Source organism: Grammomys surdaster, unplaced genomic scaffold (genome assembly GCF_004785775.1).
Source record: "Grammomys surdaster isolate TR1022 unplaced genomic scaffold, NIH_TR_1.0 62, whole genome shotgun sequence".
Taxonomy (NCBI): domain Eukaryota; kingdom Metazoa; phylum Chordata; class Mammalia; order Rodentia; family Muridae; genus Grammomys; species Grammomys surdaster.
This window is the reverse complement of record NW_021604564.1, coordinates 4,791,468-4,818,940: the sequence shown is the minus strand read 5'-3', so window position 1 is coordinate 4,818,940 and position 27,473 is coordinate 4,791,468. Positions and strand designations below refer to the sequence as shown.

Here is a 27,473-nt window from a genome sequence, read left to right as displayed (position 1 = left end):
CACACTAAACACGTCCTCCCCCAGCTACATGCCCAGGGGCTCCTTTCTCTCTTCAGTGTTCTTCCCCACTGCTGGAGTCTATTTAAACCTGGTACAATGAGATCTTTTCTTCCTTAACACCCTTTTAATATTTTGTTTGCTAGATGGCCTTGAAATGTGCTGATATTTGTAACCCATGTCGGAACTGGGAATTAAGCAAGCAGTGGAGTGAAAAAGTAACGGAGGAATTCTTCCACCAAGGCAGGTCACATTTGAATAACTCATACCCAGCCATTTATAAGAGCCTCACAGTAGATGCATTATATTTTTAACAACTATTTGAACATCATATATGTATAACCAGTAACACATGGAACGTGATTTGAAACTGAGTAACCTTGGGTATTCATGATGTCACAGAAAGTAGACTGGAAACTTCTCTGCAGAAAGATTGCTCTGAAACTATCCCATCCCTTCACCTGTGTAGAGAGCAGGATCATGTGAGCATGTGAGGCATGTCTGAAAGAACTGACAGAATTCGTCTTGGGAGGAACACCTAGCAAAGCTGTTCTGTTTGTTTGCTCTGTTTAAATAGTGATATCAATTTGGCAAGCTTTCTATGTGTCACTAGCTTAAAGTTTTATCCTTCCATGAGGATTCTGTAATGTTCCTCCAGTAAAGTCATAGATACAGTGAAGGTATTCATTATAGATTTAACCAGCAGATGTGTTGCATCTTAACAGTTCTCCTTTTTTAATTTATAGGAGATATAGAAAAAAAGTACCATTTGGGTGTGAGTCCACTTTGTGATCGTCAGACTGAGTCTATTGCCAACATCCAGATTGGTAACTATGCACATTTAGTTGCATCTGGTTAAAAAAAATTCACTTATTTTGATTAGACTAGACTAGAAAATTATTCAAAACAAAGTATTCAATTTATGCTCATTGTAATTTGTAGGACAGTTGAGGACATCTTAATCATTGTAACAACATATATCCTTTCTTTGCTCTGCCAGCCCCTCCTGTCTGCTTCAGGGACTCTTCTTGAAGGTTCAAATGTCACCTCCAAAAGCCACCTTCCACTGTCTCCAGGCAGTCCAGAGCGCTAACCTCATTCATGCTTTATTTGCTTTTGACTATGCTGTCCCACAGCCTATCACCACTCTACCTAGAGGTGGGAACTAACCATGTACTGGAAAGCACAGGGCATATTCTGTGACTAGTACTGATGCTTGCAGGAGAACATGAGAAGGCTTACCTAAGGCTGAGTGTATTGTATTAAGCTTTGTAAGTAGAGAAAGATGTCAGGGTGAAGCTCAAGAGTTTGGGTAGAATATATTTTGGGGATCTGGGGTTGGGAAGGGCCTTAGAATTTAGGTTGAACATCGTGAAGGGTGTTGATAAACATCAGGAAGGTCGAGTTTCTAGAAGTTCAGGACTAGCACAGTCATAATGCAGTGGGAGGAAACAGCAGCAACACTGACTCCTAGGTTGCGATTACAAAGCATCTTGTAGAACCGTAGGGACTGACTTGACTAGTCAAAGATGCAGAAAATGGGCACAGCTTGCAAGAGTGCATGGTGTTGAGCCTGTGGGTCAGTACTGACTCCTGTGTTAAGGGTAGATAGATGTTTCACTGGTGATGGAGTTAACAAGACAGTAGATCTGCTGTTTGCTTCTCCAGGAGAGCTACTCAGGTTCAAAGAATAGGTGAGATGTCGGCAAAGGGGAAGGAAGGCTAGGTGAGTGGGGACACGCAGTTCCCTTAATGTCTGTCTGCCTGTAGTTTAGAGAAAGAATTTAAAGTGATTTTTAGAAATTTTGTAGTTTGTGCTGGAGAGATGGCTCAGTGGTTAAGAACTTACTGCTGTTTTGAGGTTTGTTAGCAGCACCCACTTAAGGTAGCTCCTACCTAACTCCAGCACTAAGGGCTATGACACCCTCTTCTAGCCTCTGCCCCTGAGAACACTCACACATATATGAAACACAAATAAAAATAGGTATTTTTTTAAGTTGTGATTTTAGCTGAGCATGACAATATTTGCTATAATGTCACCAGTTTTGTCATGAGGAGAGAGGATCTGAAGTTCACGGTCATCCTTAGGGACAGAGATGGGTATGTGAGATTCTCAAAGAAAATCAGGGCTGCTGAGTGGCACACTGGGCAAGTGTACTAGCTACCAAGCCTGAACATCTGAGTTTGATCCCAGGGACTCACATGGTGGAAGGAGAAAACCAGCTCCCTCCCACAAGCTATGCTCTGACCCCCACATCTTCTGTGCCATTCTCACTTCAATAGTGAGAATATTAAACTAATTTTTCATTATTTTTAGACTATTCCTTCTCAGGAGTTTTGACATTGTATATTCTGAGTTAAATAAAATAGTCATACCAGGTGTGATATTCCATCACTGAGGAAGTGAAGCCAAAATCAGTGACCCCTCTTGGCCAGCAGTTGTCTCCCTGAGAATGTCCCTGGAGTTGTGTTCTAGTGCCCTTAGTTGATATGGCCACCCCATGTGTTAGCTTAAGTAAGATGTGCTTGTTCAGCTAACAGAAACAGAATAGACCAGAGGACCACTGAATACATAAGAAATCCTGATTTGTAAATTACACGTACACACACAGACCTTTTAAAAGGTAATATTTTGGCTAATACTTGAGTGGAACTGTAGAACATTAAAGCTCTATATGTTTTAAAGATCAAGACATTTTAATGGCTTTTTCCTCTGTTTCTCAAGGTTTTATGACTTACCTAGTGGAGCCTTTATTTACAGAGTGGGCCAGATTTTCAGACACGAGGCTGTCACAGACAATGCTCGGACATGTGGGGCTAAATAAAGCCAGTTGGAAGGGACTGCAAAGACAACAGCCCAGCAGTGAGGATGCCAATGCTGCATTTGAGTTGAACTCACAGTTATTAACTCAGGAAAATCGGTTATCATAACCCTGAACCAGTGGGACAACTCCCTCCTGCAAGATTGTGGAAATGTGAAATGGTCTTGAGTTGAAGAACTGGTTCTGACTTGTGAAGATTCCAAGGCAATGACGCCAGCATTATTTATCAAGATGTCTTCTGCTGGATCATTTGAGCCCACTTTTTATGATAAGACAGGAATATACAGCAATATGCATCTGGCTTCTGTATGAAACCTTAAATATGTAAAGCTCAGCAGGAGAACCAGAATGGATTAACAAAGGAAGATGTTTTTAAGTGTGCCATGTGCTTTCAAAATGTGTATCCTTCAAGCCCTGAAACTTGAACTCAACCTCAGCAGCAATCTTGATGCAACCAGTCCAATACAATAGCGCACCTGTCCCTTCCACTACATTCTCTCTGAGAAAACTTCAGAAATGTGAAGTGCCCAGCCTCTGCTGCCTCTGGCAAGAATCAATCCATGTTTACAAATCAAATCTGAAATCTTGGTTCTAAACTGCCTTGAAGCATTTATTGTGAAGGAGCCACTGACCGCTCTCAACTGAGCTAGAGACTGCAGCTCTTCCGCAGCGTTTGCCTTTTCTTCTTTGGATGTCAATGTCACCAACGCCTCCCACTTGCTGTTTTGTTCTGTGCACTGGAGACTGAGCATTTACCACAAAAACCACATGAAGCTTTTCACTCCAGCGCTGTTTGGCAATGCAGATTCTTTTTTTACCTATTAGTTTTTAACTTGGGATGGCAGGGAAGGAACACCAATGTCTAGCTGTGTTCTGACTCTGCAGTGAAGACACTGCATGTTGTTTTCACTACTGTACACTTGACCTACACATGCAAGAAAAAGGTAGAATGTTTAACATACCATAATCAGCTCAGGGTATTTGCCAATCTGAAATAAAGTGGACTAGGGAAGTGTGTCCTTCAAATCAAGGGTACTAAAGTCCCTTTCGCTGCAGTGCGTGAGAGGTATGTTGTGTACGGCTGTATGGATGTGTGTTTGCGTGCATGTTTGTGCATGTATGGCTGTGCATGTTCTATCCATCCATGTGGGAAAGGATTAGAAATGGAAGCTTTTATTTATTGTTTTAGAATGTGACATAGTAAGCAGCCACACTTGGGGGAGGGGAAGGTAGGTGACGCTGTAAGAGTGCTCCAGATGCCTTAAACTATGCACAAAGCTAAGTGACCAAACTTCTCATTTCGATTTGAAAAGTGCATTGTTTTCTTGTCCCCTCTCCCCCACTTTGATGAAATGTTATCCTTAGGTGGACCTTTTGATGTGAATAGATGTTTTCTAGGATAAAATTTACGGACTGGTTTTAGACTTAAAACATTCCACTTTTGTAATTTGTTTTCAGTGGTCTTATGTATAGCAAGCACAACTGTAATCTAGAAGAGAAACGGTGCTTTCTTTTAGTTAACTTGTATTTCCCTTGTTACTGTTAAAGACTGTTTATTATGTTTACAGTTTGTTGCAACAGCCATCTTCTTGGGAGAAAACTTGAGTGTAAAGCCATTTGTAAAAGGCTTTTCACACTCATTAAAACATGTGCCTGTTGCTGTTACCTTTGACAAATAAAAACTGGTCTTTTGTCATGTTTTTATCTCTGCACTTTACCTCACCACTCAGTCCTTTAGAAATCACATGCTGAATTACTTAGGTGATCAGCTAGCTGTTGCCTCTTCCATTCAGTCATGGGTATTTTGCAGTCTAAGCTGTGTGCAGACTTTGTCTTCTGGGAGTATATGAGCCTTACTCTGCACCCTACAAATGCAAGGCCTGGTTCAGTTTGTTTAGTCTTGTCTGCTGTGGATGGTAATTCATAGCATTTGTTGGAAATTGCCTAAGAAATCACACGCTTGAAAGGGATAAGAATACCTAGTTGTGTTTATATTCCTGGCCTTTTTAAAGCAATGTAAGAAATAGCCACTTACTTTTTTTGAGACAGGGTCTCCTTAGGCTCGGGTAGCCTTGTAACAATGTAAACAGGCTGGCCTCAAACTCACAGATACCTCCCTGCTTCTGTGTACTAGTATTAAAGGTGTATGCCACCATCCCCAGTGCCAATTAAGAGTGGCCTTTCTACCCTCCCGGACCTAACTTATTAGAAGGGATACAGTTCAGATGAAGATCAGACCTACTTGCACCTACTTCCTAGAAGAAAGTACAAGTGTTGGCAAACCCACTTGAATGATTTCCCAGTTTTCTACAAAAGCTGAAACTTTAGTAATTCTAATATATCAAAAATATTTCTTTTAGTATAATAAACTGGGTTGCTAAGTCTTCAAAATCCAATGTGTTTTAAACTTACAAAACATCTCAATTTATACCACCCTCATTTCCAGTGGTCCCCCATGCCCACATTCTGCTCTCCTATTAGACAGCATGGGTACAGGATAATAGTCATTACCCAAAGACAGCCACTGGCCACTCTTAAAGTGACAGCATGTTGGGATATTTGACTTGTCTGGGGTCTGATGAAATTCCCTGCAAGCTAATATCACCTTAAACAAGTTCACAGTAACTGACAGAGAACAGTCTGGGTATTTTAATTTGCAATGAGCAACATAACGACTAAACCAATCATTCTCTCCCTTTAGGCAAATCTCCTTCAGAAGTCAGATTAGGATCAGCTGGTTTACTCAGAATTCTGAGCAAGGGACCCAACTTTTCTAAAGCACCCTGCTCCCTGTGGGGATAACTGCTGATATTACAGCCATGGATTGGGTACCTCCTCCCCTGGATGCTAGAGGGTCTCTGCCAGTGGCTGCTTCTCCACATTAGCTTGACTGGCAACTCCATTAGATCAATTGCTTCATTAGCCCCTTTTCAGTTGAGTTTGCCTAGGTAGGCTACACTGCCTCTGACTTGTCTTCACGTTTAAAACCACAGGGAAGTTTAGCTTTGCTGTCTGGGCTTCTCAGAGGGTCCCTTGGTGGTGCTCCCACGCCCATCAAGTTTGTTTTCTACAGCTGTGTGGGAATTACCTGCTTCCACCTATTTTCCTTCAATAATTGATTTCTCTAAAATAATTTAAGGAAGGATTTAGGTTATTTTTTTAAAGCAAATTCAGAGTAGTACAAAATTCATGACATTTCAAGATATATTGGATACTTCAAAGAACTTTTGAGTATGTAGCAGCCATTAGGGAGTCTGGACCCACTGCTGAAGGAGAGTTGGGGTAGGTGAGGGAGTTTCTGCTTAAGAGTTTGAGAAAACATTTTAAGTCTTATCTTAAGATGGTCATTAACATTGTACTCTAAACATGATAGTTTGTAATGAATCTCTTTGTATTAAAAAAGAAAAAAAAATTACTTTTTTTTTTTTTTTTTGTCCTTTGCAAACCTGGAAACAATATCCTGTACCTGAGGTATAAGTTAGAGGTGCTAGTAATCCCTTCACAGCTCTGAAAATGGTATTTTCCACAATGATTTTTTTTTATATGTTTCCTGTTTAAGACTTAAAAGCTGTCACAAGCTTATGTCTTAACATCAGTAATTGCTGATTGAGACCAATAACTAATGGAATTCATACTGCTTTTAAAGAAATGTGCAAACTTGTTGCCACACCTTTGACATGTTTTTGAAACATAACATTGAAACTGTACTCATTCCATACTAAGAACCTGCATGGCATCAAGAGGACCCCCAAGGGTCTTCAGGAGAGAGAGCCACCACTGCGGGGCAACATGCGGGTAAACTGACAGGAACATAAAGGGTCTTATGGTTTTTTTCAGTGTGCACAGTATAGGGCAGACGTAAATTGGGACATCAGTAAACAAATTACTGTAGAGTGCCCATGCACCCTTTAACTATCACACTATTGCTAAGAAATTTCCTGGGAGTGGCTTAGTAATGCTGAAGTTGTATAGTAAATGTTTGGTTCCTGTTATATGCAAAACATGGTACTTGGTGTTCAATTTTTAGGGAGCATTACAAGTTACAAGCCAATGTCTCTGTTCAAATTGTCTTGGTGAAAGAAAAATGTGTACAAAGTGCTTGTAATTAGAACTGACTCAGAGTGAGTGGTAATGCTGGGATACTGTTTATAAAGAAACTAATACCATTTGTATCTCTTGATGCCTAAGTCACTAAGTATTCAAATTTGATTATACAGTTTCAAGTATTGAAAATGATACTTGAGTAAAATACTAACTTTATCAATTACATTTTCAACTTCATGTCTCTTAAGTTTCTTAGAATCTATCTTTAGAATCTGCAGGATGGAAGTGGAAAGACAAACACTGATATTTTCAATATTTAGCCTCTTGTTGGCTGTTGACTTAAAATTGAAACATGTTTACTTAGTCATTTGTGACTTTCAGTTGATTCAGTAGCCTGTTTTTTAAAAAATCCTGTTTTTAAGTTGTTTTTAAATCTTTAAGGTGTGTGTGTGTGTGTGTGTGTGTGTGTGTGTGTGTGTGTGTAGCAAATTTGAAGTATTCGTTGTTTGGACATGTCTTGTAAAACAAATTTCAGGAAACTGTAGTGATATCAAAGTTTTCTTATATAAAATTTATATAAAATTATGTGTGTATGTGTGTGTATACATATATATACATATATTTGTGTGTGTGTAAAGTTTTGAAGGAAACATCGAAGTCTACCTGTCAGCTTACTTCATGTGCTGTAGCACAAGACTCCAAGTCTGACAAGGTGCAAGGTTAGTGAGGTTCCAGGAGGGGCATCCTTCCCAGTTTGTAGACTTGCTAATTTCTAGTTTATCCTCACATGGCCAATAGGAGGAGAAAGAGCTAATTTTCTCACTCTTAGTGTTCTTCCTAATCCTATCATGGGGTCTCCATAATTGGACATAATTACTTCCCAAAGGACCTACTCCTCTAATGAGTTAGGGCCGTGTATGAGAAGGTTATTACACAAAGATGCATGTATTAACTGCTGAAAGTCCCTAGGTGTAAGGCTACAGCTCAGCAGTAGAGCTCTTGTCTGCCATGAACAAGTCTCTGCGTTCCATCACACAAAGTTGAAGATTAACAGAAAATTGGGTTTTCCATTTAAGAATCATTTTAAGAATAGAAAGGGGTTTTCTAAGGTACACAGGCAACTGGGACTCAATACAGAGGATTTGTGTGTCATACTGGAGGCCAGGTTTACAAAGCTGAACTTTACAAAGCATGGAGTTCAGCCATCCCATGAGCTTCCCCTTGCTGGTTGTTTTCTTTCCTCTGTCTCAGTTTCTCCTTAGGAAGCAGGAGTGTGGTTTTAGGAAGTATTGTGTCCACAGTATGGCAGACATGGTTTTAAGGCCTTCACCAAGGTACCAAATCTTTAGAGTGGCTCTGACCTCTAAAGTATTTACCAAGTAATGGCAAATGGATAGTAAGAGCTAACTGAATGGCTGCTGTGAGCATTCTTTGGTAATTCATTTCATCATGACACTCTTAGAGTGCTAGGTTGTCTTTCCTAGGTTTCCTACCAGATTTCTGGAAGGAGTAACGTGATCCTTGTTCTGTTCTAAACATACCAATTATGCTGTTGCCAATAGCAATATTTCACAATGATGTCCCAAGTGTTCTTGGTCTTTTTTTTTTTCACCCGTAAGATACTGCTCTCTGATATATAAAGTTCCCAGAGATGTGAATCTTTCACTCTCTAATAAAACAGCATCTGGTTAAAAAACAGGGATGGCCATTGGAAAACAATGACAGACATATTAGGTAAAAACCGTCTAATGAAAAGTAGCCTTTGTCCTTAAATTGTGGCTTTTCATCATGAAGTAATCAGAGTCTACTTGGTAGTATTTGAGTTGTCTTACCCTTGGCCCCAAGAATATTAAAATTATGCCTGCATTATACTCTAACTGTAAAGGGCCATTTAAAAGGACTTTTGTAAGACAGATTTTTGAGAACTGCAGCTTCCTCAGGAACACTGAGATGCTGGGTCCTTGCTTAACTGTGGTTTTCTATTTGCTGTACCACTAAATGGCCTACTTACAGAATTTCCAAGTCAGGCTCAAGAGAGGCGCTGAGAATGGTGAAAACAGGAAAAAACAGCCATGAAGCCCTAGTAATAGATGAAGCTGCATGACAAGTCCCATGGTAACCTTCCAGCCTTTCTGCCCTGTGGTTAAGTGTGGAAATGCTGGAATAGCCTGTCACAAGAACAAAGTTCCCTTTTGCCTGGCAAGTCCACAGCTGATTAAATTAGGTGAACCTACTACAAGTTTAAGCCTTGTTTTTGAGACAGTTTCAATGGCTCCAGAATAAACTCACTTGCCCAAGATCATATGTGGCTCCAAGTCCAGCACTCTGACTCAGATTCTCTAACTCTAGAAGTGTCACTACAACTCTGTCAGATACAACATTCAGCTCACAGCTCTATGTTGTATAGGAGGCCTCCTGGGTTGGCTTTCCTGTGTCAAAACCAGTCTAAGAGGGAAAGGGAGTGACAGATAACAAAGCTCTTTAAGGAATGTATCTCTGCTTTAAAATGTATTGCAAAGTGGCTAGAGAGATGGCTTAGTGGTTAAGAGCACTAACTGCTCTTCCAGAGGTCCTGAGTTCAATTTCTAGCAATCACATGGTGGCTCACAACCATTTATAATGGGATCCAATGCCCTCTTCTGGTGTGTTTGAAGACAGCTAGCTATAGTGTACTAACATACATAAAATACTCATATGCATAAATCTTTAAAAAAAATGCATTCCAAGTTATCCTAAAACAACATGTCAGCACAAAGAATTTAGGTACAAAGGAAAGACAGAGGGAGGCAAATATACAAATAGATAATAGTATCGTCAAAAGAAAATTCAACAGCTTGCTTTATTTTAAAATAGTAACTTTCATATAGTAGAATGCTAGTCAAATTCAATACTGATATGAATATAAACTTCTTAGGTCAAAATATGTGGTCAGGCAATTTTTCTGAATCTCATAAAAGACAGTTTTCAAACCATATAAAATATTTAGAAACAATATACAGCAAAAACATACCACAATTTAAACTAAGTAAGCTATGAAAAATAGCCCAATCTTTGTTATGATTTAGAACACCTATTTTCAATAACTTAAAATATTATCTACACTTCCCATCTTTAAATTCTTCTGGGAAGAACCACTAGTCTAGATTTAAATAATCCAAGTATTTACTCGTGGTAAGAGATTCTAACATTAAAGAATCTATCAGAAACACAAAAATCAGCCAGGTGGTGGTGGCACATGCCTTTAATCCCAGCACTTGGGAGGCAGAGGCAGGCGGATTTCTGAGTTCGAGGCCAGCCTGGTCTACAGAGTGAGTTCCAGGATAGCCAGGGCTATATAGAGAAACCCTGTCTCGAAAAACCAAAAAAAAAAGAAACACAAAAATCATGAAAACTACTAAGTACTTTAGATTATAACAAGTCCTTCCAAGCCCTAGATAATAAAGGCAGTTTTCTACTTTCTAATAATACCTAAGGTTTATCTGCATAATGTAATTCATTGGCTGGCCAATAATAAATAGCTTAAAGGGAATTTATTCACCTATTCAGTAATGTTTCATTATAAAGGATATTTTGACCAATATTTCAAAATTATAAATTCAATTATGCTGACATTTCTAGAAGTATTGTGCTGGCTAGTTTGTCAGCTTGACACAGCTAGAGTCATCTAAAAGGAAGTGAACCTCAATTGAGAAAATGCCTCCATAAGTTCTGGCTGTAAGGCAGTCTCTTAATTAGTGATTGATGGGGAGGGCCCAGCCCATTGTGGGTGGTTCCATCCTGGGCTGGTGGTCCTGGGTTCTATAAGAAAGCAGGCCGAGCAAGCCATGAGAAGTAAGCCAGTAAGCAGCACCCTCCATAGCCTCTGCATCAGCTCCTGGCTCCAGGTTCCCACCCTGCTTAGTTCCTGTCCTCACTGCTTATGACAATGAACTGCTATATGGAACTGTGAGTGAAATAATCCATTTCCCCCACTAAGTTGCTTTTGGCCATGGTGTTTCATCACAGTGATAGTGACCTTAACTAAGACAATTCTTAACTTAGTAATAAATCATTTTTATGAAGCCACTTATTAAACTGATAAGAAAGATGATACATTCTGGCTTTTATTTAAGAAATTATTTAATTCAATAATTTGATTTGTTACTACTTGAGAAGTACATTTGCTTCCCAGTATTGAGTGGTAATGAGGTTTAAACAGCCTTCCTGGTCCTCACTTCCCTCTAAGAGAAAGCAATACAGAGACTCAGCAGTAAACATCTTCTGCTGTTTATGTAAACTCAGCTCCAGAAAACAGAAAGTAAAAACATACTCAAGACCTGTCCGAGGCATTCCCAGCTCCAATAGTGTGCTATGATAACAGTATACCAGCTGTTCATTGCTGACTAGTAAACTCTCAATGTAGAGGAAGATAACAGTGTCCTCACTGATGCCATTCATTGTGAGCTTTACATCTTTTTGTATCCAAATGTGTGCATATAAAACTTTTGCACAGACTTTAGTGTTAAGAACTGAAAATGCACATGATACATGTGTGTTAAGGAGAGCTCCAGAACTGACCATCTCCAAACCAACTTCTGGTGCTTTCACTACTTCTTACTTCTCTAATTAGGCTAAGAAGGAGACCAATGAACACTACAGTCAGGAATTTACTAAATACTGGTGATTTCTACTAGCCAAACTCAGCTCTGCAAGCCAACAGGTGAACCAGGAGTCTTTCTGAATTCGTTCTCCGTTAGCAGTCTGGAACATTCTCAATTAAAGCCTTCATTTTCCCTGTAGACTTCAATATATGTGGACCAAACTGTGAAAAAGAAAAGAAAAAAACAAAGCATGGAATAAGTCAGCAAGTATCTTCATGCAAACAACAGGCAGAAAGGAATTAGTACTGGAGTGGTCTACTCGGTCTCTGGGGGATGCCGCGTACACCTCACAAGCCCATGTCAGACCTCACTGGGAAAAATCCACAAGCACCCCTAGGAGAAAAGGATCCTGTCTTATTTTAAGTAAATCTTAAAATCTGAATACAAACACTATACTTTATCATCATGAAAATTTTATTAGATTGAATTTCACTTCATTATACTTAAATACAAAAATAAAACTCTGCAGGTAAATTTAACATTGGAAAGTGCTATGCAGTGAAACCCAGGATTAGACTCTGCTTTTTTTACTTATGTTTCTCTGTAAGTTTTGGATTTCCAAACAAACTAACTTTTACAGTGAGAAAAATAGACTACAAACATGTCATCCTTGCTGGACACAATGGCACAACTACTTTAATCCCAGCATTGGAGGTGGATTTAAGCCAGCCTTTCTACATAGCAAGTTTAAATCCAGTGTCGATTTCCTAAATCCCTGTTTAAAACAAAAGATCAATGATCCCAGCCAGCTACAATCTCCATATAGGTACAGAACAGCCCCTACAGCGTCCAGCAGGAGACACAAGTCGGTAGCTTAGATATGAATCTCCACCTAACATGCTACTACTCACCAGGGCTGGCTCTGAAGTGGCCTCTGACTCTGGCTTTGGAATTCCTCTTTCAGCTTCTCCTTGGCTATTGTGCCGATGTCGATATGCAAACTTCTTTTTCAGTGCCTCTGCTATGAGGGCAGCAGGGTCAGTAGTATCCACTGGCCTAGGTTTTACATCTTTCTCTGACCTTTGAGAAAGGAGCAGAAACCATGGAGACAGGTCAATATGTGGAGGTCCTCTAGAGGTTCTCTACGGACAACAAATGGTGACCAAGGCAATGCTAGTAGCAGGAGGGAGACTTGGACTTCAGAGTTCAACATGAGAGTGCAGTCAGATAAAGGGCCACAAGTCAGGGCTACATCTTCCAGAAGTATCCTGCATCTTCCTCCAGGAGAGGAAGCATCATCCCATGCCTTCACTGAAGGAGTGAGAACTCACAATAGAGTCTACATGTGGGCTAGTGAGATGGCTCAACAAGTAAAGGTGCCTGCCACCCGGACTGATGACCTTAATTCAATGCCAGGACTCACATCAAAGGCAAGAATCAAATCAGAAGTTGTCTTCTGACCTCCCCATACACACTGAAAATTTTCTTAAAACAGGTAACCTTTTTAAGAAATGAGTTGGGCATTGGTGGTGCATGCCTTTAATCCCAGCACTCTGGAAGCATAGGCAGGTGGAACTCTGACTGTGAGGCAAGCCTGGTCTACAGAGGGAGTTCAGGACAGACAGGGCTACACAGAAAAACTCTCATCTGGCAAAAAAAAAAAAGAAAAACAAGTTGAGTCTGCACAGGAGGATGATACTTGGTGGAACTGGGAAGCTTGCCTGAAGCACAGCTATTCCCTGCCCTTGACTATTCTGTGTGGAGGGGCTGTTAGACCTGCAGACCTTTCTTGAAGGGAAAATGTTCAATACTCATGTTATAAACCTGAGACTCCAGTACTCAGGCTCTACAAGACCAAGGTAGAAGCAAGAACAAAGGTGGGGGCCTTACCTCTTGACTGACCGTAGCTTCACACTGTTCATGTCTTTAAGGATCTCTAGCATGTTTGGCATGTCAGGCTTCTTTGGGTGGCCCTTAGCCAAAGTCTTTCCAGCACTGAGTCTTTGCTCTCTTCGTTCTTTAATCAGATCAAGAGCAGACGTACTTTGGTGGAGCACCAATGGAGGGAGCGGGGGCGGGGGAGGGGGAGGGGGTGCTACAGTAACAGATGTGGAAGAATCTAAGCAACCTACAGAAGAAACAAACAAAGTCCATCTTTCTGGTAAGAGGCAAGAAAATATCACTTTCTAAAAACAAAAGTATGTGACAGACTTCTGTATTCCTAAAAGCAATATCCTTAAAAAGAATATATAAGGAAAATGCAATTAGATTACTAAGAAATGTCTGAATCTGAACCCAAACTCACCCCATGGAAAAGTCCCATGCAAATGACTACAGATGGTTTTTTAAGAGTTTAGACACACCTGTTTGTAGAGAGCAGCATAATCACTCTTAGGAGAAACATAAAGCAGTTTATAATACTCATACACATCTGTCCTCAATACATACAATTGGACAATTCAGCACTCTCACAAATATCACAAAAACTTGCATCATACTAGATGTTTACATGCCTATAATCCCAGCACTTGGGAGACCAAACTCAAGGCCAACCTGATCTACATAATGAATTCCAGGTCACTTAGAGATACAGAGAAAAACCTTGTCTCACAAAACAGTGTCACATTTAATTTTCAAACAAAAAAGTAATTAAGTGTTAAAGAAATAAAATACCTAAAATTTACCCTTTTTGCCTAACTCAAAGTTAGCTGTCTCTGCTGCAGAACTGTACAAATGAGAGCTTGGGGAAATAGTAATGTCACAAGAGTTTTACTTGAAATATTCAGACCATAAAACATCTGAACAAACTGCAATGTTCTCTCTCCTATTTACGGTAGTTCCCCTAGTCTACCAGCAGAGGGAAGTAAAGAAAAGAGTTCCAAGAAAAAGCCAGAACTTGATATACAAAGCACATGTCTGTACAAATCTCGGAGACCACCCCTCACCTTCTAGTGCCCAGTGCCAAACACACCATAAGCAACATGATACTGGGAACTTAAGTGTCTCTTCAGGACTGGGAAATAACAGGAAAAACAACCACTACTTTTCAAGAAACTAGCAGGCTAGGATTTTAAGGCCATAGCTTCTTCTCCATGGGAAAAAATGTGCCACACCAATTAAACCAATAGGACTAGATGAAATCCTGACTTTGGTTTCTCCTTCTGTACAAGAGATGAAAAGGGCTATTAGGTACCTGCTGTGTGCATCTGTTTATTACTTTCCATCCTAATGGCACAGGGACTTGGTAACACAAATACTGTTATACCCAATTTAGAGCAGAAAAGCAAAGTGAAGGATTAGATGTTTACCTCAGGCCGTGCAGGTGTAAACAGCACTTCTCACAAGTCCCACACAGCAACAGTTCCTTTCCTCAGACAGAAAGCCACATTATGCCCTCTTGTCTGAGAGAAGCCGTTGCCAGATGGAAGAATCTAAGCTTCCCATAAAGTAGACATGCACAATAGCCCACTTCAAATGCAGGTATTTCAGAGTTTGACAAGCCGATTTTCCCCTACTCTTCTCAAACCAAAGTCACACACACATCATCAGGTTGTGTGCTGTCTTAGGCAAGACTGGAGAAGACTAATAGCTTGCACTGGCAAGTCACAACAACCAATTCAGGGGCCACATACCTGCACTTGGACTCTGTTGCTCCTGCAGGGTCACAATCTTGGCAATCTGAGCTCTAAGGGCAGCAAGCTCATTCTCAAGTGCAGAGATCTTCTGCAAAGCCTCCTCACTGGCTAGTGTCATTTTTGGAGAAGGCTTGTCTTGAGATAAGTTTGGTAAGGAAATGTGCCTGCTTGGGGGCTTCTCAAAGTAAGGAGGGTCATCCTCAAGAGGAGGCTTGGACCTGACCTCTGCCCTGCAAGGAAAACATAAAGGTGGCCATCACAAGATTGTTAAGGAGAGCTGAGTAGATACCTACACACTGCTCATCAGGATATCATCGAGTCAATATTCTCCAGCTATGTACCAGCATTGCCCCCACTCCTTTACTGTCTACAGAGCCTGTTGCTCCTCCACCACTGTCAAGAGGTACCACAGGAGCTCAGAAAGGCTGCTGATTGTTTTTGGGTTTTTTGTCTTCACCTAAAAAATTTCATCTTCCAAATGGCAATCTAATCATAACCAACAGAAAGATCAAACCAAGAATGTATAAGCCCTTCTGTAGGGTCCTGGCTTTGCCTTCTAGTACCAGCATTTCCTGTATTTGATTAAACATATTAAACAAGAAATATGGGAACAATATAATCCAACTACATCCCAGAAACTGAAAAGAAAGGGGAACCATTAATGTCATTTCTCTCTTATGCCCACACTGTGAAAGTCTGAACACTGGAAACACTGCTCCCTGAAGTCTGACATGCCAGTCACTGGGAACACTTCAAAACTGGAAGAATTCTTTGTGAGTACAGGAAGCAATGCTAATTCCTGGTATGAAGATCAATAATTCAAAGTAGCCTAGGATACATAGTAAGTTAGAAGCTAACATGAGCCACTCTAAAGAGCAGAAAGAACTGCACTGCGCCTGGATTAAGGACTTTAGTTTCTAGTTTCTTCTGCAGTTTAGGGAACTGACTGTGGCTGACCAGATTAATAAAGCTTCAGACAGTGCTAGTCAGCAACTGAACACAGGTAAGTCTCAGCCTTCTCCTGTGTGCTGAGACAGTGCAGTGTACTGTGATGTTTTAGTGAGAACAGTACTAGAAGAATACCTGAGCCTGATCTCTGAAATCCACATGTTTGCAGATGTGCATATATGTCCACAAGCATGAGTAAGTACTCACCACACAGCACATGCATACACAAAATAAGGCTTACATTTCTACATGCCTACAGATGAATACCATCTTTTCCTTTCTACTGAAATTTTAAATATAAACACAACGAAAAGCATCTAGAACAGATGTTTAAAAAGCAGAAAACAGCTGTGATACGTTTCTTTAAAACCATTTCGCCATACCAGCTCTGTCTGCTAGTGAGATTTCTTCATGTTTTTCCTGCTTCACTTGGCTCGCAGATGCTCTACGGTAGAAGAGCAGACTCCTGAGTAAAGTACAGTGTGCTGAAATCCTAACTGTATTATTACTGTGCTGGTTTGTTTTATGTCAACTTGATGCAGCAGGAGTCATCTGAGAGGAGGGAACATAATTGATAAAACGCCTCCAGCACAGTGGTTCTAAACCTTCCAAATGCTGTGACCCTTTAAAACAGCTCCTTGTGTTATAGTGACCCTCAACCATAAAATTATTTTTGTTGCTACATCATAACTGTAATTTTGTTACTGTTATGAATTGTAATGTGTTTTCTCTGTGTTTTCCAATGTTATCAGATGACCCCTGTTGAAACAGTCCTTCAACCTTCAAAAGAGTCTTAAGACTCTTTTAAGAACCAATACCCCAGAAGATCAGGCTGTAAGCAGACAGGCTTAAAGGGCATTTTCTTAGTGATTGAGATTGAGTAGCGAGGGTCCAGCTTATTGTGGGTGGTGCTATCCCTATGCTGGTAGTCCCAGGTTCTATAAGAAAACAAACCACAAAGAATAAGCCACTAAGCAGCACACTCCATAGCCTCTGCATCAGCTCCTGCCTCCAGGTTCCTGCCCAGTGTGAGTTCCTGTCCTGACTTCCTTTAAACAGCAATGTGAACATAAACTGAATAAATCCTTTCCTCCCCAACTTGCTTTGGATTCATGGTGTTTCAGGACAATAGTAACCTTGACTAAGATAATTATCATTCTTCCTTGATATAAAGAGAAGCCAGTTTGGGCTTTATTTTGAAACAGTCTCAGATGTCCCAGGCTGACTTTTAAACAAGTTCTCCACTCTGAGAAACAGCCTTTCCATCTCCTTACCCCTGGCTGGCCCCTCAATATTCAGCTCTGGAACTAACTTCTCCAGAAGCCAGGCTAACTTCTCTCATCAGGCAAGGCCTTTCTCCAGCTGTATCAGTAACACTGACTTCTCCTAGGACCTCCAGTACACCAAGTAAGTCTAAACCTAAAGACTGTGTCTGATCTCTGATTCTCAGAGTGAAGAACAGTGCTGAGTAACTTTCTTAGATTGACTATGTAGTAAATATTCTTTGTAAGCTTTCAAATGAATGGAAACATCTCTAACATTCATCTGACCCCAACTCATCTTGATATAATTTTTAAGAAACATTCTCCAAGAATACAAATTCTCTATGATCTGATGGATTCCTGTACTCCAGTGAAATGATTATTTACCTAACTCATCTTTGACAGTTCTTTCTGGCCACTTATACAAGAATATTACCTGAATGGAAGGGAATTCTGTGATTCACAACGACTTAGGCTGAACGTTCCTGGGAACTTTACAAATATTAGCTGATTCTGAAAAATAAACCCAAAAGAAGACTGCCCCCACCTCCCAAAAAAAAGAGCAGGGCAAGCTATCATCAAATCAAGTGTTCCAATGCATCCTTGAAAACAGCAGACACTGCATCTCAATCCCATAGCCTTCCAAACTAACCTGAGTCTTGTTGAGCACTCTCCTTCTTCAGTGGCTACCCATCCAACATCAGCAAAAGATGCCACCACATCCTCTCCTGAGTGCGTGGGACTCCATTCTGTTGCATGGCTGGTAAGCTGGAGGTTACAAAGAGAGAAAGTCTTTTATCTGTGTACATAAATTTAAAAACCAAAGAGAAACCATCAGGCTGGTGCTAACACCTCATGGGTGGTCCATAGCTATATGGCAGGCCTCCATATGCTACTGAGCCCTGGTTCACCACTTTAGGATTTTTAACTTAACATTACCCAATTTCTACATCATAATTCTTTTATTTTATTCATCTAAAAACTTAAGAAAAAAATTAGATTCTAAGTATTAAAAACCACTGACTGATTTGGGGCTAGGGATGTAGCATAGTGATAGGACACTTGGCTAGCATGCTTAAGGCACTGTGCTAACACCCAAAACAAAAATGATACCACTTTTTCCTGAAATAAATGTGGAGGACACAAAGTCAACAAAGTCACCACTCACTGTAGTAAACGACTAAAAGAGCCTAGTAATGCTGATGGTTAATACTGTCGAGCCCCACTGTGGTAATATATAATAATAATATATATATATATAATAACTAGTGATGGATGGTTAATGAAGTCAAGTACTAAAGTTTTAACACTATTTAAAAAAAAAAAAAGCCGGGCGGTGGTGGCGCACGCCTTTAATCCCAGCACTTGGGAGGCAGAGGCAGGCGGATTTCTGAGTTCGAGAGTTCGAGGCTAGCCTGGTCTACAGAGTGAGTTCCAGGACAGCCAGGGCTACTCAGAGAAACCCTGTCTCGAAAAACCAAAAAAATAAAAAAATAAAAAAAAAAAAAATAAAAAAAAAATAAAAAAACCAAAGCCCGGGCAGTGGTGGCGCACGCCTTTAATCCCAGCACTTGGGAGGCAGAAGCAGGCAGATTTCTGAGTTCAAGGCCAGCCTGGTCTACAGAGTGAGTTCCAGGACAGCCAGGGCTATGCAGAGAAACCCTGTCTCAAAAAACCAAAAACAAAACAAAAACAAAGTGCCAAGGAGCAAAATTCTCTAGCTAAACTTAAACATATGAAGGAAAACTATTTTGAAAGAAATACCAAAGAGTATACTAAAATGTACCTGAGGGGGAAAATAATTTAACTGTATTAATTTAGGCTACATTTCATATGTGTCAGAGTCAGAAGGACAATGATTAACAATCTGCATATAAAGCTTCCCAATTAATCCCTAAAAGTGACGTTTGGAAGGGTTGTGGAGCCAACTTAGTTGTAGAGTTCTTGCCAAGCATGCAAAATACCTAAGTTCAGTCCCCAGTAAAGGAAGAGAAAAAATAATTAAAGAAACAAACACAACTCACTTGTGAATCAAAGAAAAAAAAGGCCAGAGAGATTTCCTCAGTAACACACTCCTCAGACATGCTACCCTGGGGAACTTGTCCAGCATTCAGACCATCTTCCTGGAAACTCAGGACTCCATACATCAGATTCTGGGAGTCTGTCTTTAGTAGTGCTTTATTTTGGAGGAAAGCTAAAAATTCTGTAATTTTTATTGAAGAGTATAATGTCTTAATTTCAAAAGCAGATTCTGTCTGATCCCTGCTTAACTTCTTACCAGGCTGTACTTGCCTAGCAGCAGGAACCCTGGGCTTGGTCCCCAGCAGAACATCAACAGAGCATGGTGAAGGTGGAGGTAAGAGGGTCAGAAAGTCAAGGTCCACTCAATCACAATACAACATCAGAGGACAGTCTGCGAAATGGGACATTTCCACAAAAACAAAAAGGAACAAGGGCAGTAAAGCACTCATCTCAGGGCACGGTGGCGCATGCCTGCTCTGACATTGCACCCAACAGTAGGGAGGTAGGGGCCTCAAGTCCAGCCTTGGCTATACAGTCAGACTTATTTCAAATAACGGGGCGGTGGGAGACTGTCCACATTCAATGACTCAAATCTAATTGTCCAGGCTTTATAAATGACAATGATTATGATCACTGTTTTACATCTGAATTTAAACCCTGGGACTCATTCATATTGTGGAAATGACTCCTAAAAGTTGTCCTCTGACCTCCACATGTTTTCCAGGGAGCATGCATGGTGCATGCACACAAACAAATAAATAAATAGAATTTTAAAAGTGTAAGAGTGGTTGGAGCAATAGCTCAGAGGTAGAGCACTGGACGTTCTTCCTGAGGACATGGGTTTAATTCCCAGCATTCCATGGTAGTTCATAACCATCTGTGTCTCTGGTTCCAGAAGACTGGATGCCTATGCTAGCCTCTGTGGTACACAGGTGCAGGCAAAACACCCATATACATACAATAAAAATATGTGAGTCTTTTGCTAGGTCATGGTGATGGTACACACCTTTAATCCCAGCACTTGAAAGACAGAGGCAGGCAGATCTCTGAGTTCAAGAGCAGCCTGGTCTACAGAGTGAGTTCTAAGACAGCCAGGGCTGTTACACAGAGAAACTGTCTCACAAAGCAGGGCAAAACAAAAGTGTAGGAGCAGAAAACCAAAAATATAACATCTTCTAGGTGTTACTTTACAGCTTTATCTAAATACTAATAATGCTGCAAAACCATACCATGTATATGAACAGGTGACACAAGACCAATGAGATAAAATGGCAACACAGTTGTCAAGATCTGTCTCTACTACACAAGCTGTTCCCCTACTTAAGTCTAATTCAATGAAGAGACAAAGGAAAACAGAACCCAAAGGAACATTTTAAAAGGTGATTCACCGACTACTTGAAAAGAACATTCCTGAGTGATGTAATCAGGAAACGGGAAAGGCCAACTCCAGGACAACTCAAGCAAAATATAAGTCCAAGGTGAAGTGCATGCTGGCAAGGGGGAGCAAGGCCAAGGTCTTCAAGCATGACTAAGATATCACTGCCATGGGCATTCATGGATGGCCATGAGCATGCACGGCTGAGACAAGATGTCTGAAAACAAAGGACTTACTGTTAATTGTAGGAAGGTCCTGTCCTTTTAAAGCTACTGTTAGCAGAACAGATTAGAGTGAAAACACAGAAAATGGAGATCAGGTGCTATAGTTTTAAAGTCTTTAAGAAATTAAAAAACAGTAACCCAAAACTCATTAGTACATTAGAATCTTACCACAACATTCTTGACTATTTTATAGTATTCTGATAAACTACCCTGAGGGAATGGACTTCAACAAAATGCTTAGTATTCATATACACACCAAAAAACACATCAAGCTTTGGTCACCTGCTCTAGAATGGCTTATGTATTTACATATAACATGTCCACACTCACCCATATACTTCACCCAGTCATCTCTAAATTACTTGTAATACCTAACATGACTTAAATACTGAAAGTCTGTGTATGCTCCATATACATGTTTCCCCCCAAGACATTTCTGATTGTAACCCAAACCCTATGCTCATTAACATATCTGCTTGTTTAATATCTCTCTAGGAAAATATCAGCACCTAGCAAAAAGCATAAACTTCAAGTTTATTTGTTAAGGAAAAATGGGCTATTTTCTTTAAGTGGGCATTTTGCTTCCAGATGTGTGGGTTCCCTGTAGTGGAAATGTAAATCATTACTTTCATAGTTACATAACTATTCCAATTCCAAAAACCACTCCTGAAAATTCAAGAAAACTGTCCGAAACAAAACTACCCCAAACCAAGACTGAATTACCCAGAGGCCTATGAGTTGCAGAAGGTGGTCAACTCCCATCCAGGTTATCACAAACTATCTAAGAGCATTTGTGATCACCTGCATGTATATTTTCTTAAATTTAAGATATAAAAATGCACGCTTGCATTTGCAGAGTGTTTATTTCCTTTTTCTGTTATGGAAACAATGTATCATTCATTATGTAGCTGGAGCTAGCCTGAAACTCCTGATCCTGCCTCAGCCTCTAAGGTGCTGGGATCCAAGGTATATATTCCCAGCTCTTCCTGTTTTCATTTCATACAACTTAGAAGTTCATAAAAACAAAACCTTCAAAGTTCTTTACCTAGTCCTTCACAGTGATGAACTGACAGGATTACTGCCAGGAAGGAAACTCTCTTATTTTTTTACAATTATTTACTTATTTACCGTGTGTGTGTTTGTGTGTGTGTGTGTGTGTGTGTATCCGTTACTGTGAGTGTGCAAATCAGAGGACAACTTAAAGAGTCACTTTTCTCCTTTTACCACGTGGGTCCCAGGGTCAAACTCCTCGTGCTTTGCAACTTGCTCTCCCCAAGAAACATTTTTAAGTGCAAAAGGTACAGCTAGATGTTAGGATATTTGCCTAGTACAACTTAAGGCCTAAGGTCAACCCTAACCACCACAAGACAACACAGTAACAAAAGAGGACTTCTATAGGGTCAGAAGAGCTGAAGAACCAGCCAAACTGGTTCAAGGTCATTTGGGAATTAACAATTGTCTTATCACAGGCCTCCCAAGCTTCCCTAGGCATTTTCAGGGAGGATAAATGTTGAGGATCTGGAATAATCACTTCAGAGCAACTAAAATTAGAAAGACCTTGACTGTTAATCCTCTCTATTTCAGTGTTATTAATAGGAGAAAGCCTAAAAACAATTCAGTATTTCTGAAAATACCATGCCTATTACCATTCTAAGGTACACATTACACCATGAAAATATGAAAAGCACAAAACCCAGTACCTGAAATTGAACTCTTGGACACTGAATCAGAGATAAGTTGGTACCAATTTTCCTTACAATACTTCGAGATGAACCATATGGTTTTCCAGACCACAGTGCCTAAGGAAACAAGGAAAAGCCAAACAATTATAAATTTCTCCAATTGTTAGTACAATACATGGGCCTACTGAGTGAATGCTAACACAGTAGTCACAGTTTCAGAATGTTCTCAATGTTCTAGGAAATAAGCTACTATTTCTCAATTCCAAAATGTTAACGGATGGACAGACAGTTGGTATTACAGCAAAAATATCTTCATATAACATATTATGTAAAAATATAGACTAGTATCTAGCATATTTTGATTGTGTGTGTGTGTGTGTGTGTGTGTGTGAGTGTGAGTGTGTGTGTGTGTGTGTGTGTGTGTGTGTGTGTGCTGGCTTACATATAAAGGTCAGAGAACACCTCTGGAGTCTATTCTCTCTTGCCACCTTCACTGAGTTCTGGGTATCAAACTCAGGTTTGTGCAGCAATCCATCTCAGCAACACCAATATCCTCTAGCAATCTTAAAATAATACCGTACTGGGAAGTACAAACTATTTTCTTACGATTCTACACAAGAAATGTTCTGTACCTATTTTACCATATTTTCAGTTTTAGAATTTTAAAATCATAAGAATTTGGAAATATGAGCCACTTTGACTAAGGTAATCTTTCAAATTAAATCCAAAATCCATATGAAGCTTGAGGAGTGGTTGTGTCATGAATATTATTTTTTACTACACAAAGGTGACTGTCCCAGCATTTGTGGGATAAATCCAGTCCCACTTGTCCCACTTGAAGGGCCTGTCTTTAAATCTTATAAAATGCTATGTGCGCTAGGAGTTGGCACCCTGAGGACACCCCCACCCCCCCTACCCCCCACCCCCCCAACTCCCTCCACCCCCAGTGAGAGATGACTCAGTGCACTAGATGATACCTAAAAACTCACAACACAGCCCAGGCCATAAATGTTAGTTAGGTTACTGGAGACTTCAGCTGGAATAGTACCCTTCCAACACAGAAAATCTACCCATGTCCAATGCTATATCCGAAAGCCTAGACAGAGAGGTAAAGAGCAGTTTTGAAAGAAAAAAAAATCATAATTCAAATTTTCATCTTCAATTATCTCTTAATACTAAATAAACACCAGTCAGATAAAAATGGACATAGTTCCCTATTTAAAGTCGGCCAAAATTCTAATTTAAAGAATGAAATTATGCTACTATATTAATGTAATTATGAATACTAATTAACCTAATGGAAACTTTATGACCAACAGTTAGTTCCCATTTACTACGGTGGATATAATACTTACCAAAACTAGACCATATACCATTCTCAAAGCATATACAGTATATAAAAACACTCATAGAAATAGCTTTAAATTCTCCAATTTTAGTAACTAAATCCAGTTTAGAATACTATCATGTATGAATCAGAGTGAAGTTTGTGGGGGTACATGTGGTACCCACCCCACCTCAGGCATCTGCCTCATTTTAAGTTTTTCTATCAACTATGGTCCTGATTTTACTGACTTTTATCTGGAAGAATTACAGAAAATTCTATGGCAGCCAACAAAACCTTTTAGATGCTGTTTTTCTTCTTAAAAAGAAAAAAAAAATCTTTGTAAGCAAATAAAACTGACAGCACAATTTGGAAACTTGAGTCAGTGAATAGATTCAATATTAAAATGTAAATGAAGTTACAAAAAGAACTTGAAGACAAAGTTACCCTCGTTTACAGAAAGTATAAAAGCACCAGCAATTATATAGAGGCCCATCAGCAGTCTCCATTACATGATGGAAGAACAGCCAACAGAGAAATGGTTCTCACAGGTCACAACAACAAAAAGAATCACCAGGCAAGAAAGAATATGAGAAAGTCATTATAGAACACTATCCTTAAGCTTTTTACCTTATACATTTTGATACGTCTTGATCTTTTAAAATAAAACCCATAGGGCAATGGTAACTACAGCAGTCAGTCATTTCTTTTCCAATCTCCCATTTAGTCACAAGCCAAAGTTCTACTGTGATGTAGGAAAAGCGGAATGATATTTGTGCATCATAATGTAACAATTATCTAGTCTGAAGTGAACCTCACATCTCTAGGAAGCAAATTCCTGCCCAAGGAGGAAGAAAGATCATAAAGAAAACCTTGGAAAGGACCTGCCCAGGTCTGGGCCAATGCTTCTGCCAGACTCCAGCAACCCTCACTAGCGTCTTCCCATCTGTTTAACATCAGCAGGAAAGAATGTCAGGTGCTCTCAAGAAGGGAAGTGGCCAGTGATTCAGCTTTTAATTATAAGGAATAAGTAAACTGTTTAGGCCTTGCCTACAAAATTAGAACAGACTGCTTTGTGTCATTACGTTTTTAAGCATACACAGTAAACTAACATAATGTTGCTCTTCTGATCCTTATGAACTAACTGCCCAGTACTTAGTATGAAAACAATAATACAAAGCAAAAGACTGTATAATGACTGGAATACTTAGAAAGAAGTCACAGCCTCCATAAGATGGTAAAAAATAAGAGGAAACAGCTAACTTCCAGGAAGTCTAATGTGAGATCCTGATACCTGATTCTTTTTTTTTTGTTTTTTTTTTTTTTTTTTTTTTTTTTTTTTTTTTTTGGTTTTTCGAGACAGGGTTTCTCTGTGTAGCCCTGGCTGTCCTGGAACTCACTCTGTAGACCAGGCTGGCCTCGAACTCAGAAATCCGCCTGCCTCTGCCTCCCAAGTGCTGGGATTAAAGGTGTGCGCCACCACAGCCCGGCTCTGATACCTGATTCTTTCTTTCTCCTCCCGACCCCCTTTTAAATCCAGCCCTCACAGTGGGGAGAAATTGTAAATGGCTCAGAAGAAACAGTGAACACTTGGTACCCTGACTTGTGGCTGAACTGTACTTCTCAGTATACTAGTTTGGAGAAGGGCAGACTCTCTAAAGAGAAACTGCCATCAAATTTTTCTCAGATGAAAGAGTAGGCAGAGAGAAAACTGTCATTACTAGAAAATTTGATCTAATTAATAAGACATTCAATTAACTTCTGAGAGAAACTATACATTGCTTTATCTACAAAAACTGCTTATAATCAACAACGTCTGTACTTGTGTATGCCTGTGTCTAGGAATGCCAGTCCACAACATTTAGCAACAGGGTTTGAAAGTGATGATAGCAAGGAAAGACAAGAGAAAAGCAATTTGTTTTCTTTCGTGTGGTGAAATGCTATTGTAGAAGTGTTGACATTTGAAGCTGTCATCTGTCCCTGCTCAATGTAGGAACCCATTAGAAACTATATTATTATTTGAAAAAATTTAGTCAAACAATAAGCTTCATTCTAATATTTTCTTCAATCTATATGATACAGTTTCAGTTTCATATCCCTGAAATTATTTGTAAATTAACATGTGCATGTAACATTGGGGGAGATGGAAGAATACAAACCATTAATTACAGTTTTTAAGAAGATTCAACAAATACAAATTCCTAATTCCAAAGGACCCATGAAAAAAATTTAAAAGCATGCGGGTATGTGACCACCCAGATACACAGCACATCCAATAGTAGAATCTCTAACCAAAGAGTCGTTCTCTCAGTTCTCCCAGCCACACAATGGCTTATACTCTTCTTTCTAAGCACAGACGGTAACAGAGGGATAACTGAGGTGTATAAATAGACTGATAATACAATTCACATATTGCCTATAATTTTTCAAATATAAATTGCTGGGAACAGTTCCAGTCATATTCAAATGACTGATGGTTTACACTCTAATGCCATCACTCTGGAGACTGAGACAGGGGTATCTTAAGTTCATGTCCAATATGGGCCACATATAAGACTGTCTCACAAAAGTCTAAATATAAACATAGATTTTGAATTTTTTTCCTTATGGACAACCATATAGGATGCAGAAAGAATTCAAACATCATGAAGATGTTTTAAGTACAAACAAATGTTGGAAGTGTGGCTGGTGAGATGACTCAGCCCATAAAGACTTATGACCTGAGTTCAATACCAGAACCCACACTGTGGACGAAGAGAACTGACTGGGATCTGTCTGTCTGTCTCTTTCCTTTCCTTTCTCCAATTAGAGTTGTCCTCTAATTTAAATGTACTTGTTGAGGAAAGATGGTTCAGCAGTTAAAAGTACTAGCTGTTCTCCCAGGGCACATGTGATTAATTCCCATCACTCACATGGAGGCTCACAAACAATGGTCTCTAACTCCAGTTCCAGGGGATCTGGTACCCTCTTCTGCTCTCCTTGGCACCAAGTACAAAGTGATGCATATGCAGGCTCATATATGCAGGCAAAATATACATACACACAAAACAAAATATTACCAAAAAAAAAAAAAGTTGAGCCAAGCATTATGGGCCACACCTTTTAATCCCAGTCAAGAGGTAGATTGTGGAGAGCTTTTGGGGCCTCTTGGCAGAAATCTGACATTGGCCAAGGAAAGGGCTTTAGTCAGAAATCTGACATTGGGCCATGACAAGGAAGTAAGTTCAGGCAGGAATCTAATTTTAGGCTAAAACAGAGAAGTAAGTTCAGTCAGGAATCCAAGTCTTAGGCTAGAACAAAGAAGTAGGCTTCAGGCATGAATATGACTTTGGGCTAGGACAAGGAAGTAGGCTCAGATATTTTGGTCATCCTGATGAGTCCTTGGAAACAGTGATCATGGGAGTGAACATTGCTTACCGCCTAGCTTGTTCCTTGACTATTTGCATCTATTGTATTGCTAGTTCCTCAACCCAGAACTGACCTAAATACCTGCATGTAATTAAAATGGTTTTAAAGCAAATTGGGAAAAAAATAATGCTGCCTTCAGTCTCAGAACTG

The 27,473-nt window shown here is 39.8% G+C and overlaps 2 protein-coding genes across 3 annotated transcripts in view; one reads left to right on the top strand and one right to left on the bottom strand.

Moving 5' to 3' along the window:
- Positions 1–4,528, top strand: part of Pde7a (phosphodiesterase 7A) — a 41,363-nt gene extending 36,835 nt beyond the window's left edge. The window contains exons 11-13 of one of the 2 annotated variants that reach the window (XM_028763942.1): positions 144–240; positions 744–824; positions 2,759–4,528. In XM_028763942.1, the coding sequence (XP_028619775.1) occupies positions 144–240; positions 744–824; positions 2,759–2,928 (348 nt within the window). In that variant the 3' untranslated portion in view covers positions 2,929–4,528. Of the gene's footprint in view, positions 1–143; positions 241–743; positions 825–2,722 lie in introns of both variants that reach the window. The other variant, XM_028763934.1, reaches the window with a different exon arrangement.
- Positions 4,529–10,950: 6,422 nt separating this feature from the next.
- Mtfr1 (mitochondrial fission regulator 1) overlaps positions 10,951–27,473 on the bottom strand; it is a 32,225-nt gene continuing 15,702 nt past the window's right edge. The window contains exons 3-8 of the mRNA XM_028763446.1: positions 22,610–22,708; positions 17,941–18,056; positions 15,076–15,308; positions 13,334–13,571; positions 12,355–12,523; positions 10,951–11,664 (exon numbers count right to left, since the gene is read on the bottom strand). Coding sequence (XP_028619279.1) covers positions 11,596–11,664; positions 12,355–12,523; positions 13,334–13,571; positions 15,076–15,308; positions 17,941–18,056; positions 22,610–22,708 — 924 coding nt within the window. The 3' untranslated portion in view covers positions 10,951–11,595. The remainder of the gene's footprint in view (positions 11,665–12,354; positions 12,524–13,333; positions 13,572–15,075; positions 15,309–17,940; positions 18,057–22,609; positions 22,709–27,473) is intronic.